Source organism: Somniosus microcephalus, chromosome 2 (genome assembly GCF_052327205.1).
Source record: "Somniosus microcephalus isolate GS21.2 chromosome 2, FLI_Smic_1.0, whole genome shotgun sequence".
Lineage (NCBI taxonomy): Eukaryota > Metazoa > Chordata > Chondrichthyes > Squaliformes > Somniosidae > Somniosus > Somniosus microcephalus.
The window spans coordinates 247,943,739-247,963,090 of record NC_140988.1 but is presented as its reverse complement, the minus strand read 5'-3'; the positions used below and the strand labels follow the sequence as shown (position 1 = coordinate 247,963,090).

General features: G+C 42.0%; 1 protein-coding gene across 2 annotated transcripts in view; it reads right to left on the bottom strand.

Annotated features, from left to right (window-relative positions):
• Positions 1-19,352, bottom strand: part of vps37a (VPS37A subunit of ESCRT-I) — a 59,947-nt gene that overhangs the window by 6,446 nt on the left and 34,149 nt on the right. The window contains exons 3-9 of one of the 2 annotated variants that reach the window (XR_015074220.1): positions 17,510-17,711; positions 11,391-11,461; positions 9,001-9,128; positions 8,854-8,912; positions 8,705-8,773; positions 4,248-4,391; positions 856-883 (exon numbers count right to left, since the gene is read on the bottom strand). Coding sequence is in view for 1 of the 2 variants with exons in the window: in XM_085970708.1 (XP_085826834.1) it covers positions 4,248-4,391; positions 8,705-8,773; positions 8,854-8,912; positions 9,001-9,128; positions 11,391-11,461; positions 17,510-17,711 (673 nt within the window). In the remaining variant the exon portion in view is untranslated. The remainder of the gene's footprint in view (positions 1-855; positions 884-4,247; positions 4,392-8,704; positions 8,774-8,853; positions 8,913-9,000; positions 9,129-11,390; positions 11,462-17,509; positions 17,712-19,352) is intronic. The other variant, XM_085970708.1, reaches the window with a different exon arrangement.

Here is a 19,352-nt window from a genome sequence, read left to right as displayed (position 1 = left end):
GTGTCTTCTGTTCCCCATGTTGGAAAATGATCTGTGCATCTAATGCAAACACTTTATGGAGAAGGAAAAACTGGTGGGAGTACTTTTTATTCAAAAATACTCTCCCATTTTAAAGAAAACTGGTTGATTTCCTGTGATGTTGTTAATTGGTACATAAGAACATAAGAAATAGGAGCAGGAGTAGGCCATTTTTTACTAACACTAATTTCTTTCAGTCCCCCATTGTCGCTTGGTTCTCCACTATTTCTGGGAAGTTTTTTGCGTCTTCCTTGAAGATAGACACACAGACTGCGATTTTATCGATCGATGCGGCTTGGGAGCGGGTCAGCTGGTTTCCGGGTTCCAGTCCCGCCCCCAACTTCATTCAGCCCACGGACGTAATTTTACGTCCATTGGGCTGCGGGCTTGCCGGCCAATTAAGAAGCCGGTCAGATGACATCATTTGATGACACGTCATCTGCTGGTTTTCTTAAAAGGGACCAAGCACAATTTTTATTTGACAGCTCATTTTTCAGTGTTTGACAGCATTGAGGTGCTGCAAACACTGAATGTCTGTTCACAGGTGAGTTCTTGCACCCAGGCTCTCCAGTGACTCCCTCCTTAGGCTAGAACAGATGGCAGCTGCAGGTGAGGTTGCAGAAGCCATCTGTCACTGGTGAGAGAGCTTCTCCCAATGAGGTGGGATTACACATACAATTCAAAACTTGTTACCTACAATATAGTCTAAATGCATTAAAAATTAATTTCCCAACATTTTCTTACCTCAAACTCACCAGTGCACCATTGGATCCTTTACACCACTTCTGCAGCTGTCAATACAAACATTACAGCAAACTCACAACACGCCACACTTACCTGGTGTGGTGTCCGGACATCGGGAAGCCTGAAGTAGAAGTGTCAAAATTGTAAAAGAGCTTGTTAACAACCTTTAACGGGCAGTTAAGTGGCTATAATCCTCTTCCCGCCGCTAGGTGTCGGATCCATGCGCAATCAGGGACCCGACACCTGGGAAGATTGATTGGAGGCGGGTTGACAGCAGGTTTCCTGCCCGGTCAATCTTTGCGATTTTGCTGGATGTCCCGCCTCCAAACCTGCCCCGCGCGCCAGCAAAATTTCAGCCAAAGTGTTTAATTTCTCTGCCATTTCCTTAATCCCCATTATAATTTATCCTGTCTCAGCTTGCAAGGGACCCACATTTACTTTTGCTAATCTTTTCCTTTTTACATACCTATAGAAGCTTTTACAGTCTGTTTTTATGTCTCTCGCTAGTTTACGCTCATTCTATTTTCCCTATATCAATTTCTTGGTTGTCCTTTGCTGAATTCTAAAATCCTCAGGCTTACTGCTCTTTTTGGCAATATTATAAGCCTCTTCCTTTGATCTAATACTATATTTAACTTCTCTTGTTAGCCACAGTTGTAACACTTTTCCTGTGGGGTTTTTGTGCCTTAAAAGGAATGTATATTTGTTCTAAATTATATATTAATTCTTTAAATGCTAGCCATTGCTTCTCTACCATCATACCTTTTAATGTAGTTTCCCAATCTACCTTAGCCAACTCGCCCCTCATACCTACGTAGTTTGCTTTGTTTAGATTTAAGACCCTAGTTTCGGATTTAACTAAATCACTTTCAAACTCAATATAAAATTCTATCATATTAGGGTCACTCTTCCCTAAAGGCCCCTTTACTACAAGGTTATTAATTAACCCTTTCTCATTGCACAATACTAGATCTAAAATAGCCTGTTCCCTAGTTGGTTCCTCAACATACTGATCTAGAAAACTATCTTGCATACATTCCATGAATTCATCCTCCACACTTTTACTGCAAATTTGGTTTGCCCGGTCTATATTTAGATTAAAGTTCCCCATGATTACTGTATTACCCTTGTTACATGCACCTCTAATTTCCTGATTTATACTCTGCCCTACATTAAAAGTACTATTTGAGGGCCTATAAACATCTCCCACCAATGTTTTCTGCCCCTTGCTGTTTCTTAGCTCCACCCAAACTGATTCTACTTCTTGATTTTCAGAACCAAGATTCTTTCTCTACTATCTTTATCCCATCCTTTATTATCAGGGCTACCCCATCTCCTTTTCCATGTTGCCTATCTCTTCTAAAAGTTAAGTATCCTGGAATATTTAGTTCCCAACCGTGGCCAATTTGCAACCATGTCTCAGTTATGGCTATTAGATCGAACCTGTTAATTTCTATCTGCGTTATTTATTCATCTATTTTGTTGCGAATGCTTTGCACATTCAGATATACAGGAAACTTTGTGCTATCCGGCACCGACGGGACCGAGCTGTTGCCGTCCCATCAAAACTGCCGGACAAACCAGCACTAATGTTGAAACATACGGAGATTTTGAGCTCCGTATCTGGCAACAAACCCTGTTGCTTAACAGCTTCTAAACAGTCGGCCGTACCTTGCGAGCGTCTCTGTAGCTTAGCAACAGCTTCAGCGAGACCTTGCAGAGCCTGACTGGTGGAAAAAAAAGCAACGAAAAGAAAAAAAAACTAGTGAAACGGCTCCTGATTTTTGCCGGTGGCTCGAGCATTCCGGACAGTTAACCTCGGATAAATCAAAGTTTCCTGTAGTGCCTTTAGCTTTAACTTATTTCTATTTTTCCCTGATGTCACCTTAGTCATGGATGCGTTATTATCTTTGTGACTCTCTGTCCCTTCCTGACCCACTCTGCTCTCGAGCCTTGATATTTCTCTCACTGCTTTTAAATTTACTTTCCTGAATCCTTCCAGCCCCCCTTCATTAGTTTAAAGCCCTGTCTACTGCCCTAGTTATTCGGTTCGCCAGGACTCTGGTCCCAGCCCAGTTTAAGTGGAGCCCGTCCCAACAGAACAGCTCCCTCTTTCCCCAGTAATGGTGCCAGTGCCCCATGAATGGAAACCCCTTCCTCCCACACTACTCTGAGTCACGCATTTAAACCTCTAATGTGTTTGTCCCTATGCCAATTTGCACATGGCTCAGATAACAACCCAGTGATTATTACCTTTGAGGTTCTGCTTTTTAATTTGGATCCTAGCTCCTCAAACTCACTCAGCAGAACCTGGTTTTATTTAATTAAATTTGTAATTAGGTGACTTAGTTTACAGTGTAGTTTCTTGACTACTTACTTGATCAAGATTAAGGTTTGGGTAATGAAATTAAATACCTACTTGTAATACAAAGCACCAAAAGTAGTGTAGGCAAAAAGCAGCAACTCCTTCCCCCTCTTCTCTGAATTCCCACTCTTTCCAAATTCCCAAATAAAACAGTTTAAGTACACTTAATTTTAATCCTGCTCTGTGCAGACTGCTGTGGTAGTGTGGGGTTTGCAGCACTGTTGCTAGAAGGTCATATCCACTTAAGCCCATTGTTTGGGTACTCATGTGGGGAAGTGGTCTAAAGAGGCAAATCCAGAGGTCAATTACCAACTAATTGTCACTGTTGGAATTTTCTCGACAATAATTGACATCGGTCAGGCAATGACCAGCTTTCTTTCCACTTTTGTATACTTTTAAAAATATTATTTTGTTGCGATTTGTTTGCATTTTACACAAAGTGCAACATCTTAAGTACACATACAATACTCTAGACAAAATTGTTTCAGTATACAGGAAACTCTCGATTTACTGGCACCTAAATAACCGGAAATCTCTTAACCGGCAAAATTCAGGAGTAGGTTCAAGTAAGTTTTACTTCATATTAGTGGCAGTTCCTGGATCTGTGATGTGTAACTGGGGCTCCTACACAGGGAAGCCTGGATTTGTTGCTGTGTGTGGAGCTCTCGTACCTTTTAACTATACCTCTCTGTAATCCGGACTTTTTGATAAACCGGCACCACGCCGGTACCGGATACCAAAGAGTTTCCTGTAATATTTAGTAGCTTCTCCCTATTACTCTGCTGCAATGTGAGTAAGGCTTTCCTAGGTTGGGTAACTCTCAGGCCAATCTGTAACCATGATCATGCTGTTTATGATGGAGGCACTCTATTCCCCATCAGTGACATCAGAAATGAGGGAGCGCAGACTCTGGGTTTATATGGCACCAAAAAACATGCATTTTCTAGTGAAATGCTAAAATGAAAGTCTGCTCGTTTATTTACTTTTGCATGAAATGGGAGCGTACTTTGAAGAAAAAGTACTCCCCTTTAACAAACAAGGAATAAATAAATGCATTTCACACCAAGGAATCACCACAATCTGATCAAGTACTCATAAGAAAGTTGGTTTTGGTACATACTGTTCTTTTTTCCATGAAGCTGCTGAGAAAATCATCTATTTCAACCTTGCCCTCAAGGAATTCCTCAGCAATCACATCAGATTTCTCTTCTGCTTGATGAGCTGTTACTTTCAACCTGGCCTGCAGGGCACTTAAACTGCAACTCTATAGGAACCCAAAATTTCAGTCATTAAAAAATATACACTTACTTTAAAGCTGGTGGTTGGTTAGTACATGTTCTTATAATGCTTTAATACATATTCCTGGGCATTGCAGACTCGAGGTTACTGCTGTAACTGAATGGCCTGATATTACGCCCCTCACCACCCCACGAAGGGCGTGAGGGGGTCGGGTTAAAGATCTATTAAATATGGGGAACGCATCCCAAACACTGAGCACACGCCCACCGCATTTTTTACTGCGGCAGATATTGTGCCGTCCGCGTGTCCTGCCTTGCATATTTAAATCAGGCTCCCACAGTGCATGTAGGAGCCAGATTTAAAATCAACTGCTGCTGCACGGGTTTCCCAGGGGTCGGGAAACTTGGCAATTGAGGGGAGGCGGGAGCTGCTGGCCTCCCCTTGCCCCACAAGGAAGCCTTTGACCTCCACTCCCCTCTAGATTCCCAACCTCACTCCAGCCTCGAACTCTCCCCAAGCCCTGATGGCTGACTTTCCCCTCTACCCAATCTTCCCCCTCAAGCTGCAATGGCCGATCTTCCCCTCCCCCCCCCCCCCCTTTTGATTGGCAGGGACCGTTTCAGAGGGTCCCCGTCTGTAGCCTCCTGCTGCTGGTTTTCCCTCCTGGCCGCCAACCAGGCTGCCAATTTAGCCGGCTGCCAGGCGGGAAACTGTACAAAAAAAAATGAAAATGAGGTTCTTCCATTAAGTTCGGCAGGACCTCCACGTCGCCTTTCCGGGTTCTTCGTCCATTTATGGCATTCCCAGTAAATATCAGGGTCTCTGATTCAGCTCATTATTATTGAAGCACAGATTGGTTAATAATTCTTTCAATAAATCAGGAAAAACTCCTTGGTTTCACACACATCTGAAAATATGTCAGTCATTTCGGCTCATTAAATTGATTAATGTTTTTTTCCCCTAGTCTGTGCTGTACTTTGCTGGTTTAAGAGGTTGAAAGCATGCATCGCTACATAAAGAGATGAGAAAAGATCACTTGGTCCATCAAACTTGGTCTTTCTGCAGATCATGTACAATTCTGCTTTGTAGAAGACAGAAAGCTCTAAGAATGCAGAATTCTGAAAGAGTTAAGCAATGTTGTGTCTTATCCAAATCATCAAAATAATGCAAAGATGAAATGAAGCATCACTTTTATGATAGCACTTAATATCCTTAATTGTGTAATTAAAACTGGTAGAGGTGCATCTAACTGCAATGCAATTAGTTGAAGTATATCTTATTATGGTATTAAACAGCGAGCAGTATATAAAATCGTTCTGTAGGATGAGGCCAAATTACTGCACTGATTAGAAAAGGCTGTCCAACGAGTCTGCAGCAGGCCAATAAGCCATCGGTTTTGCTGTGTCTGCCAAGTATTCAATAAAAAATCTGGCACAATAATAAAAGCGCACAACTGGAGTTTTTTGAGGATGTAACTGGTAGAATAGATAAGGGAGAACCAGTGGATGTGGTGTATTTGGATTTTCAGAAGGCCTTTGATAAAGTCCCACATAAGAGGTTAGTGTGCAAAATTAAAGCACATGGGATTGAGGGTAATATACTGGCATGGATTGAAAATTGGTTAACAGACAGGAAACAGAGAGTAGGAATAAATGGGTCTTTTTCGTGGTGGCAGGCGGTGACTAGTGGGGTACCGCAGGGATCAGTGCTTGGACCCCAGCTATTCACAATATATATCAATGATTTGGATGAGGGAACCAAATGTAATATTTCCAAGTTTGCTGATGACACAAAACTAGGTGGGATTGTGAGTTGTGAGGAGGATGCAAAGAGGCTTCAAGGCGATTTAGACAAGTTGAGTGAGTGGGCAAATACATGGCAGATGCAATATAACGTGGATAAATGTGGTTACCCACTTCAGTAGGAAAAACAGAAAGGCAGAGTATTATTTAAATGGTGATAGATTGGGAAATGCTGATGTACAAAGGGACCTGGGTGTCCTTGTACACCAGCCACTGAAAGCAAGCATGCAGGTGCAGCAAGCAGTTAGGAAGGCAAATGGTATGTTGGTTTTCATTGCAAGACGATTTGAGTACAGGAGCAAGGATGTCTTACTACAAAAGCAAAATACTGCAGATGCTGGAAATCTGAAATAAAAACAGAAAATGTTGGAAATACTCAGGTCAGGCAGCATCTGTGGAGAGAGAAACAGACTTAACGTTTTAGGTCGATGACCCTTCGTCAGAACTGGAAAAATCTGGAGATGTAATAGATTTTAAGCAAGTGTAGGGGCAGGGAAAGGGGAGGAAAGAACAAAAGGGAAGGTCTGTGATAGGATGGAAGGCAGGAGAGATTAAGAGATGGTGCAAGGCAAAAGGAGATGGTAATGGGACAAGTTAAGAAACAAAAGATGGCTCTAGAGAAGTGCAAATGGCACTGGCAGAATGAAAGATAGCTGCGAGAGAAAAAATAAATAAACAGGAAAAAAAAGGAATGAGGCAGAGATTATGGTCTGAAATTGTTGAATTCTATGTTAAGTCCAGAAGGCTGTAAAGTGCCTAATCGAGAGATGAGGTGCTGTTCCTCAAGCTTACATTGAGCTTCATTGGAACAGTGCAAGAGGCCGAGAACGGTGAGGTCTGAGTGGGAGTGGTGTGGAGAATTAAAGTGACAGGCGACCGGAAGCTCGGGGTCACCCTTACGGACTGAACGGAGGTGTTCCGCAAAGTGGTTACCCAATCTGCGTTTGGTCTCCCCAATGTAGAGGAGACCGCATCGTGAGCAGCAAATACAATATACTAAATTGCAAGAAGTACAAGTAAATCGCTGTTTCACCTGGAAGGAGTGTTTGGGGCCCTGGACAGTGGGAAGGATGGAGGTAAAAGGGCATATGATGTATCTCCTGCGCTTGCACGGGAAGGTGCCAGGCGAAGGGGAAGGGGTGTTGGGGGTGATAGAGGAGTGGACCAGGGTGTCGTGGAGGGAGCGGGTCCCTTCGGAATGCTGAAAGGGGAGGCAGAGGAAGATGTGTTTGGATCACGCTGGAGGTGGCGGAAAATGATCCGTTGAATGTGGAGGCTGGTGGGGTGAAAGGTGAGGACAAGGGGAACCCTATCGTGGTTCCAGGAGTGAGGGGAAGGGGGCGAGAGCAGAAGTGCGGGAAATAGAACGGACACAGTCAAGGGCCATGTCAAACACGGTAGAGGGGAATCCTCGGTTGAGGAAAAAGGAAGACATGGTGGAAGCACTAGTATGGAAGGTGGCATCGTCAGAGCAGATGCGGCGGAGACGGAGAAACTGGGAGAATGGAAGAGAGAGTCCTTACAGGAAGCAGGGTGGGAGGAAGTGTAGTCCAGGTAGCTGTGGGAGTCAGTAGGCTTGTAGTGAATGTTTGTCAATAGCCTATCCCCAGAGATGGAGACAGAATCGTCGAGGTAGGGAAGGGAAGAGTCAGAGATGGACCATGTGAAGTTGAGGGAAGGGTGGAAATTGGAAGCAAAGGTGAATGAAATTTTCTAGTTCAGGGAGAGAGCAGGAAACGGCACCAATACAGTCATCAATGTACCAAATGACATCAATGTCTTACTACAGTTGTACAGGGCCTTGGTGAGACCACAACTGGAGTACTGTGTGCAGTTTTGGTCTCCTTACCAAAGAAAGGATATACTTGCCATAGAGGGAGTGCAGCAAAGGTTCACCAGACTGATTCCTGGGATGGCAGGACTGTCGTATGACGAGAGATTGGGTCGACTAGGCTTGTATTCACTAGAGTTTAGAAGAATGAGAGGGGATCTCATTGAAATGTATAAAATTCTGACAGGGATAGACAGAATGGATGCAGGGAGGATGTTTTCCCTGGCTGGGGGATCTAGAACGAGGGGTCACAGTCTCAGGATACAGGGTAGGACATTTAGGACTGAGATGAGGAGAAATTTCTTCACTCAGAGGGTGGTGAACCTGTGGGATTCTCTACCACAGAAGGCTGTGGAGGCCAAGTCATTGAATATATTTAAGGAGATAGATAGATTTCTAGACACAAAAGGCATAAAGGGGTATGGGGAGAGAGCGGGAATATGGTATTGTGATAGAGGATCAGCCATGATCATATTGAATGGTGGAGCAGGCTCGACGGGCCGAATGGCCTACTCCTGCTCCTATTTTTCTACGTTTCTAAATTATTTGCTCATGAAAATGAACATCTAAAAATTGTAAACATCAAATGTTTTCACCCAAATAAACTTCATTAGTTTACTGTATAGGAAATGACAAAAAGTGTATTTGGTTGAAAATAACAAAATTAAACAATTTACAATGAAGTGAAAGGACAGCATTACTTACCTCACTCAGTTCATGCTGTCTTTGCAATTTTTTCTCAAAGGTGTTTTTGAGCTGAGTTAGCTGATCACACTGAAAACAAATTAAAAAAATTACATACAACATATTTTTAAAATATAAAAATGCAAAAAATTAAATAACCAGTGCCTTACTTTATCGAACAGCTCTTGTCTTTCTGCTTCCAACTGAGGTTCAAGTTGTAGGTTTTTTTCTTCCAAGAAACACAAAAAATGTTTAGGCTACTACATGCTGAGTTATCAAACAAAAACATGCAGACAGATAACCAGAACTAAACATACTTGCTAGCTCCTCAATGTAGTTAACCAGATTATCTTTGTCAGTGCAAATCTGCTTCAGTTGTGGCAAACCAATGAAGTGCCCCAGCAGCACGTCCTCATTATCATTTAAATCGGTCAATTGTGATATACTATAAAACAAAGTCAATTCATGAACATTAGTGACAAAAATAAAAATTAAGTAAGCATAACTTTGTCTATCAGGTATATGAATATATTTCTCAACAAATTAAGATGAATAATTGAGATTATGGGCACTTTAACAATTTTATTTTGCATTCAAGATGCTCCTTAGAATCTCAATTTAGATAAAATTATTAGTTATATTTGAAATATAAAATTTATCATTTTAACCTCGCTACCATTAAGAAACAACAGAGCACTACTTAAACTGTACTATGGAGTGCGGAATGGGTGTGTAGTTTGGGTCCTTCAATTAATCCCGTATCCTCAATTCTCTGAACAATATTGCTATATGATTAAGGTTTGTTAGGTATTTGTGTAACCCAGTACTGTTCAATACATTAGCTACTCGCTACATGAGGGAATCCAGGTGGCTAATTGCATTTCTGATTAGGAAATGAAAAAATAAGTATTAGACACCATCGTTGTGATCTCAATACTCACATTCTCACAGTGTATGCATATGTACCTTTGTGTTTGTTGGCAAAATGGTAAAACGAAAAGCAGAGTTTGAGTGTGCTTTTTATTGTTTTAATAATTGTTGGTGCTTTATTTCTCTTGGTTACTGAATGTGGTAGATGTTTGTTAAGTCAATATACACATATGAACGCCCAAGTGTATGGGAGGCGTTTCTACTAAAATTATTGCGTGTGGCTAAAAGGGTTACCGTAGCCACACCCGTGATTAGTTAGCAATTTCAACTGGTTAAGACTGCTGTAACCCATGTCAGTAATTTTAAAATATTTCTGTGTGGGGTACACCTCCAGGGAACTCCTGCCCTACGATCTGAAAGATAGCATCAGCTACACAAAGGAAAATTATTGATATTATTGCAGGTTTATCAGTATGCAGGAACAGTCAAAACCAAATGTTGTCTTCAGGTGAAGCAGGTTTAGAAAAGCAGAATATTTTTTAAAAAGGGGAGAAGCTGGGAAATGTTAGTATTCAAAAGGGACCTGGGTCACCTTGTACATGAATCACAGAAAGTTAACATGCAGGTACAGTAAGCAATTAGGAAAGCAAATGGTATATTAGCCTTTATTACAAAGGGACTGAAATATAAGAGTAAAGAAGTCTCACTGCAATTATATAGGGCCTTGGTGAGATCACACCTGGAGTACTGCGTGTACAGTTTTGGTCTCCTTACCCAAGGGGGGATTATAATTGCCTTACAAGGAGTGCAATGAAAGTTCACTAGACTGATTCCTGGGTGGAGAGATTGAGTAGACTGGGCCTATATTCCCTAGAGTTTAGAAAAATGAAGTGTGATCTCATGAAGGGGCTTAACAGAGTCGATGCTGGGAGGTTTTTCCCCTGGCTGGGGAGTCTAGAACTAGGAGTCGCAGTCTCAGAATAAGGGGTTGGGTATTTAGGACTGAGATGAGAAATTTCTTCACTCAAATGGTTGTGAATCTTTGGAATTCTCTACCCCAGAGGGCTGTGGATGCTCAGTCGTTGAGTATATTCAAGGCAGATCAATAGATTTTGGATACTAAGGGAATGAAGGAATATGGGGATAGGGCAGGAAAGTGGAGTTGAGGTAGAAGATCAGCCATGATATTTAATGGCGGAGCAGGCTCAAAGCACCAAATGGCCTACTCCTATTTCTTATGTTCTTAGACAGCTGGGATAATTGGACCCGAGCATAAAACTTAATTCAGGCTACAAGTCACATTAATATTCATATTTAAATAGCAAAAACTATGGCAATTTGAACAAGACTTTCAATGCAGTAGAAGCGAGACACAATTACATAGCCACCTCTAAGAGAAGGGTGTAATTCAAATGTGACAAGTTTACATAGGCAGTTTCTATTAGAAATGGGACATAGTGGAAAAAGTTGACACAGGAAGTGCATGTAGATGCAAGGTTTGTAATATAGTAACAGATATAGATTATTCAAGACATTGTACTTGCAGCACACACTGTATACCTGGCCTCAAATGGACAGAAATCTGATGACCTCAAGGCTCCTCTGAGATCCTCATTCACCTTAGCACCTCAGAATAGAGCATTCCCCACAGGATTGGGGTATCAGGACTCATTTGATATATATTTATTCTGCTGCAGGAGCCCTCAATTCTGGGGATAACCCAAAGCAGCAGTTCTTTTAAAATAATTACATCACTATTCTATTGGGCTACTTCTAAAGTCAATTCTGGTTTGTACAAAAAGTTGTACTACAACAACTTAAAATCTATGTACTGTACCCAAGTTCACGGAGCTCTGAAAAGTGGTCAGGGACATCTGGCATCTTGTAACTATGACCATTCAAACCTAACTAAAACAGACACAAAAAACAAATACATTTGTAAAAAAAAAGTTTGGCATCCTAACTTCAAGTGGCATGCTTTGAAGATTGTAACAGTATTTCCAAATGGTAGCACAGCACAAAAGCAGCAAATTTTGCTACAAGTTGAATATATACTTTCAGTGCAGTCTTCCTCATTCTTAAGATGCAGTTTGTTCTCCATATAACTCAAGGGTAGACCAATCAACCCAATGGGGGAAAATCACTGAATAAGGAAGTGCTTGCTTCCATTTTTATTTAAACTTTAAAATTATGTTAAAAAATGTGATTTTTCCCCCCTCATTCCTCTACTGCACAGACTAGTGCCCAGTGAAACAATTTGACAATATTACAAACTCAAATGATGTTAAATTACAGTTAGGGTGATGAACAGCCTGTTCCAATGGTCCTAAAAATAGTGGGAAGGTAACTGGAGAGTAAATCACATTAAAGAATGAAGACTAATATTCTTACTTTCTTCCTCATACCTCAGGATTATACCATAGTAGTGCCAAAAACTAGGTGTTGGTTAACCATGATTTTCACCACATAAATACAGTGATTTTCACCCATAGTTGATCCACCTTTTTTACTGCTATTCAGATTGGGATAATCTTAGACATCAATGGAGTTTCGCCATCCTTAAAACTACCTCATTAACCACTGTTTTAATATTGTGTGATTGTGACCTTTTATTTTCCTAGCCCAATCTAACTACTGTCTTTAAAGACATGATCTTCCTAGTAAAAAGGCTCTGATCCAAAAATTGTTGAACAATCTTTCTTACCTCTAGATCCAACAATATAAATATTCATAATTTCCCTCTCAACAGCTAGCTGGATCATAAGCAAAAGGAGACAAAAATAAAATCACCATTCAGAACTTTTGGCAGGGATTCCAAGATTGTCAGGCATCTTCTACTGCTTCTTCGAGGTTACCTAGTGCCATGGGGTGGGTTTAAACTAATTCGCCAGGGGTTTGGGCACCAGGATGCAGTATTAAAAGTAGAAACAAGGTGCACAGAGGGCTGGGAGAAACAGTTAAGAGTTAGAAATAATACAGAATTAGGTGGGATCATAGAAAATACAAAGAGGTCAAAGTTAGGTTTGGAGTGAGTGCGTGTAAATGTACAAAGTGTGGTTAATAAGGTTGGTGAGCTGCAGGCGAAAATAGCCATGTGGGAATATGATATAGTGGCGATAACTGAGACCTGGATCAAAAAAAGGGAGGATTGGATGCTTACTATTCCTAGGTACAAGGTATTAGGGAAAGATAGGGAAAGAAAGAGAGAGGACGGGTAACAGTTTTAAGGAAAATATTACAGTACTAGAAAGAGAGAATGTCCTTGACAGATCAAAGACAGAATCTATTTGGTTGGAGTTGAGAAATAATAAAGGAGCTATTATGCTACTTGGTAGATTTTATAGACCACCAAATAGTGGGAAAGAGATAGAGGAGCAGATTTGCAAAGAAATTACAGAGAGGTGCAAGAACTATGGGAGACTTTAACTACTCTAATAATGAATGGGGCAGTGATTGTGTTAAGGGCAGAGAAGGGGAGGAATTTCTGAAGTGTGTTCAGGAGAATTTACTTAGATCAGTATATTTCCTGCCCAACGAGAAACGAGGCATTGCTGGATCTAGACCTGGGGATTGAAGTGGGTCAAGTGGAGAATGTCACAAAATTGAGAGCATCTCAGGAATAGTGACCATAGTATCGTAAGGTTTAGATTATTTATGGAGAAGGACAAGGAGCAATCTAGAATAAAAATACTTAACTGGAGGAGGGCTAATTTCAGCGATATGAGGAGGGATCTGGCCCAGGTAAATTGGAGTCAAAGACTAGCAGGCAAAAATGTAATGGAGCAATGGGTGGCCTTTAAAAAGGAGATGGCTTGGTTACAGTCTGGATACATTCCTACAAGGGGGTAAAAGGAAGACAACCAAAGCCAGAGCTCCCAGGATGACAAAGGATTTGGAGAGTAGGATGAAGCAGAAAAAGGGGGTGAATGACAGATGCCAGCTTGATAATACAAGGGAGAATCAGGCTGAATATAAAAAGTAGCGGAGAAGTGAAAAAGGAAATGAAGGGCAGAGACAGTATGAGAATAGATTGACGGCTGACAAAGGGGAATCCAAAGGTCTTCTATAGACATATTAACAGTAAAAGGGCTGTCAGAGGAGTGGTGGGGCCGAGTAGGGACCAAAATGGAGAATGACTGGTAGAGGTAGAAGGCATGGCTGAGGTACTAAATGAGTACTTTGCATCGGTGTTTACCAATGAAGAGAACTTTGCCAAAGCTATGGTAAACAAGGAGGTTACTGGGATACTGGATGAGATAAAAATAGATAAAGAGGAGGTACTAGACAGGCTGGCGGTAATTAAAGTAGATACGTCACCCAGTCCGGATGGGATGCATCCCAGGTTGCTGAGGGACGGAAGGGTAGAAATTGCGGAGGTGCTGACCACAATCTTCCAACCCTCCTTAGATACAGGGGTGGTGCCAAAGAACTAGAGGATTGCAAATGTTACACCCTTGTTCAAAAAGGGGAGAAGGATAAACCTGGCAATTACAGGCCAGTCAGTTTAAAGCTGGTGGTGGGGAAGCTTTTAGAAACAATAATCCAGGAGAAAATTAACAGCCAATTGGACAAGCAAGGACTAAAAGGAGAGCCAGCATGGATTTGTTAAGGGCAAATCATGTTTGACTAAATCGATTAAGTTTTTTGATGAGGTAACAGAGAGGGTGGATGAGGGCAGTGCAGTTGATGTTGTGTATATGGACTTTCAAAAGGGGTTTGATAAAGTACCACATACTAGGCTTGTTAGCAAAATGGTATAAAAGGGGCAGTAGTAGCATGGATACAAAATTGGCTAAGGGATAGAAAACAGAGTTGCAGTGAATGGCTGTTTTTTGGACTGGAGAGAGGCACACAGTGGCATTCCAAGGTTCAATACTAGGACCACTGCTCTTTTTGATATACATTAATGACTTGGACTTGGGGGTACTGGGCACAATTCCAAAATTTGCAGATTTTGGAAGACTTTGGAGAGGGTACAGAAGAGATTTACTAGAATGGTTCCAGGGATGAGGGAATACAGTTATCTGGACAGATTAGAGAAACTGGGGTTGTTCTCCTTGGAGCAGAGAAGGCCAAGAGGAGATTTGATAAGTGTTTATCTAAATCCTTCATGATTTTAGAGTAAATAAAGAGAAACTGTTTCCAATGGCTGAAGGGTCGATAACGAGAGGGCACAGATTTAAGGTGATTGGCAAAAGAACTAGAGGCGACATGAGGAAACATTTCTTTACGCAACGAGTGGTTAAGATTTGGAATGCACTGCCTGATAGGGTAGTGGATACAGATTCAATAGTAGCCTTCAAAAGGGAATTGGATAAATATTTGAAGGAGAAAAAATTGCAGTAATATGGGGAAAGAGCGGGGGAGCGGGACTAACTGGATTGTTCTTCGAAGAGCCGGCACAGACTCAATGGGCCGAATGGCCGCCTTCTGTGCTGTACTATTCTATGCTCTCCTGGTTTCCTATTCGGGCTATTCCCAGGTATAATGGGAGTCTTTGACTCGGGAGGCAGGTTCATAGACTTGCTATTTTGAGTTGCGAGTTGCTTGCCCCTTGGGTGATCATTCCCAATGTGGTTCTTTAAGTTTTTTTGGCATTTTCTAAAACTTTGCAAGGTTTCTTGAAACCAGTTTTCTTATGACTAGCCAACAGCTTTATTTGAAGACAGGGGGATTTGAAATACACAAAAGTGTGTGGCTGGGAAGCACAGCACACCATTACCTATAGAGCATTAACAATATCATCTTTGAGGTGGCTTGTAATCTGTTTATTATCAACTAGTAAAAATGGGTTGCCCCTTAGAGGGAGGGTGTTCAAGACATGACCCACAAGAAGATTCAACCTTGGGAGCTCCCATTATCTGATCCACAATATCCTGGGCCTTGTTTCCCCCCCCTCGATTTGTGCACTTGTTTGTACAAGTTTCTTCTGCTATGACTGGCCACGTTTTAGCTCTACAGGCTTGGAAGCTTGGAAAAGACTGCTCCCTCATTGGTGGACTTAGACCAATGAGGGAGTAATCTTTTCCCATCAGTGAGGGAGTAGCTTTACCAATTCACCAAGCCCATAAAACTTAAAACACTGCAGCCAACAGGAGAAGAAACAGTAAGTTCAGAGAGTAGGTGGAGGCGAAATGAAGTAATGTATAAAGGTTAGATCAAAGGAGCTATATTAGATGCCAAATCTTTATACCCAGACATTGAAGCAAATTCTTTCATGCTGGAGGAATGTTCCTTTCAAGGAATTCTTTGGGTTAATTCCAACTCTGTGGTCTGGGAGCTTTTACTTAGGTTTATCTGCTCATCAAGCTGAGGGATGTCAGTGAAGGAAGAAATTGATCAATTTTCTAAGTCTCTCTTTACTCCCACTCCAATCCCCAATCCAATGTGAATTTACCCTATGAAAGAAACTTGACTTGTTGATTTAAGGGGAACCCTGAATATCTCAGCCAAGCATCCCTGTAAAGCAGAATCACTTGGGCTACGATCTTTAGCTCTTTTTCTAAAGGCACCTACTGCAAAATAAAAATTATTGTATACACTAACCAGAAAACTACAGCTGCAATCTGGGGATGGAATAAACATGGTACTTTTTTTAATTAAACTTGTTTGAGGGCAAATTTGACTCACTGGGGTTGACTAAATGCAATCATCCAAAGAAATCTTTTAGTGCATAGCAATTTTCCCCAACTTATCCATTTTTGGAGTTTGTGGTTGTACTGGCGCTCTGCCCTGCACTGGTGACATACTGCATTTGGCGTATATGCAGAATAGCAGAGTAAAAAGGCCTCCTGCGTTGACCCTGGACTGTAGAAAACTCATCATTGCTAGTGGAAGGCAAGTAAACAGAGTATCTGTAAGACACCTGTCTGCAAAATAGCGTTTTAATATATATATATATATATATATATATAAAACAAGAGGCATGGTACAGGAAACTTTGTTACATCCGGTGTAGTGTATGTACCTTTAAGAGGAACTATGTTTTTGAAGCCCCTGTATACTGTAGTGCCAGTAGTGACCACTCGGGTATATAAGCCTGTGTAGCGTCTTGTGTAGTTTAGTTCACCTCCAGACTTTGTTCAGCAAACACTTGTTAAATCAACTCCTGCATTCCGTGTCTCCATTAACACACGGATCTAACATCCGGCACCGACGGGACCGAGCTGTTGCCGATCTATCAAAACTGCCGGACATACAAAGTTAATGTTGAAGCATACGGAGATTTTCATCTCCGTATCTGACAACAAACACTGTTGCTTAGCAACAGCTTCAAACAGTCGGCCCGTACCTTGGAAGCGTCTCTGTAGCTTAGCAACAGCTTCAGAGAGACTTTCCAAAGCCTGACTGTTGGAAAAAAAGCCACGAGAAGAGAAACAACCTAACAGAACGGCTCCTGATTTCTGCCGGTAGATCGAGGTTTCCGGACATACAACCTCTGGATAAACCAAAGTCTCCTGTAGCATGATATAATTTAGACAAAATTCTTTGGCTCCCATCAACGTGGCTCCTTGATGATCCATTGCCTAAGCTTTCTTTCTGTAACCCAGATGATCTAGCTGAGACAGGCTAATTTCTCCCAAAGCAATGCTGTGTACATTAATCAGGGCTTAGATTCAAACTGTATCTGTAAAACGCATCTGCAAAATAGTTTTTTTTAAATGGAGGAGTTTAGAGGCAAATCTTTGGTTCCCATTAATACAGCTATTTGATCATCCATGCTTTAGGTCAAGAACTCTAGTGCAGTTTTTCAGTGCATCCTATCTTTCACAAATAATACATTTTCAGATTCAGCAGGAAAAAGATAAACATTTGAAATTGGACAGGCTATAACATGTTGGTTAGTGAAATGAGAAACAGCACATAAGTAGTTTTCCACTGCACTTACAACTAAATATTGTAAAAGCATGAGATAATGTTTTGTGTTCTAAATATTAAGCTGTGTTTCAAACTGACCTGTTCTGATGAGTCCGCTGTGGGAACTGGTAAAGGCAAATCTGTAATCAATCCATGAGCAGGAGCAGCAGGTCTGGGACTATTAAAGCCTGGGCCTGAATCCGGAAGACAAGGCACGGTTGACTCCTGAGTAGGAAATGGGGCAATAAATGGATATCCCTGGGGAGGGTAAGGGGCCATTCCAGCAGGGCTACTGAAACGGCTAAGAGAATAAATTTACAAAGATTACAAAAAAGAAAAGGGCAAAACATCACAGTCTTAAATTATAAAATTATTTGCAATTCTAATTAAACACCAAGGTAAATGAGTGCAGCATAGTAAAAGCTGAGCAAAGTCAGCCATGTGTGGTTTCTAACAATCCAAGTGGCCCATAGTATTAAAGACTTGTTTACAAAGTGAAGTACCCGAATTGTGCTTATGGACATAAACTGAAAAAAGTGACAAGGTAGTACTCCAAACAGAAACTTCACAGAAAAAGTTAAAAGTAACAGGAGGCTTACTGTAATAAACAGATATCTCGTTCTCAAACGTTAGCATAAGAGGCAACTTTATGCTGCTAGGATACTTTAGCACGTTCTTTGAGAGAACTGAATTGGAAACACCAAATCACTGGTAATCCTGAAGCTTTATTAAAAGTAATTCATTTTCTTTTTAAATCTCGGGAGCCAATGTAGGTCAGCAAGCACAGGGGTGATGGGTGAACGGGACTTGGTGCGAGTTGAGTAAAATTGAGGTTATCCAAAACTCAGCTGCCCGTGGCCTAACTCGCACCAAGTCCTGTTCACCCGTGCGCGCTGACCTACATTGGCTCCAGAGTAAGCAGCGGCTCGATTTCAAAATTCTCATCCTTGTTTTCAAATCCCACCATGGCCTCACCCCTCCCTATCTCTAATCTCCTGCAGCCCCACATCACCAACCTCCCCACCCCCGAGATATCTGCACTCCTCTAATTCTGCCCTCTTGAGCATCCCTGATCATAATCGCTCAACCATTGGTGGCCGTGCCTTCTGTTGCCTAGGCCCCAAGCTCTGGAATTCCCTGCCTAAAGCTCTCTGCCTCTCTTTCCTCCTTTAAGACGCTCCTTAAAACCTACCTCTTTGACCAAGCATTTGGTCACCTGCCCTAATTTCTCCTTATGTGGCTCGGTGTCATTTTTTTTGTCTTCTAATACTCCTGGACCAGCCACATAAATACTGTGGCAACAAGAGCAGGTCAGAGGCTAGGTATTCTGCAGCGAGTGCCTCACCTCCTGACTCCCCAAAGCCTTTCCACCAACTACAAGGCACAAATAAGGAGGGTGATGGAATACTCTCCATTTGCCTGGATGAGTGCAGCTCCAACAACACTCAAGAAGCTCAACACCATCCAGGACAAAGCAGCCCGTTTGCTTGACACCCCATCCACCACCTTAAACATTCACTCCCTCCACTACCGGCATACCGTGGCTGCAGTGTGTACCATGTACAAGATGCACTGCAGCAACTCGCCAAGGCTTCTTCGACAGCACCTCCCAAACCTGCGACCTCTTCCACCTAGAAGGACAAGGGCAGCAGGCGCATGGGAACACCACCACCTCCAAGTTCCCCTCCAAGTCACACAACATCCTGGCTTGGAAGTATATCGTCGATCCTTCATCATCGCTGGGTCAAAATCCTGGAACTCCCTCCCTAACAGCTATGTGGGAGTACCTTCACCACACGGACTGCAGCGGTTCAAGGCGGCGGCTCACCACCACCTTCTCAAGGGCAATTAGGGATGGGCAATAAATGCTGGCCTTGGCAGCGACGTCCACATCCCATAAAACAAATGAAAAACCTCCCGTGGAGCGCCTTGGGACGTTTTA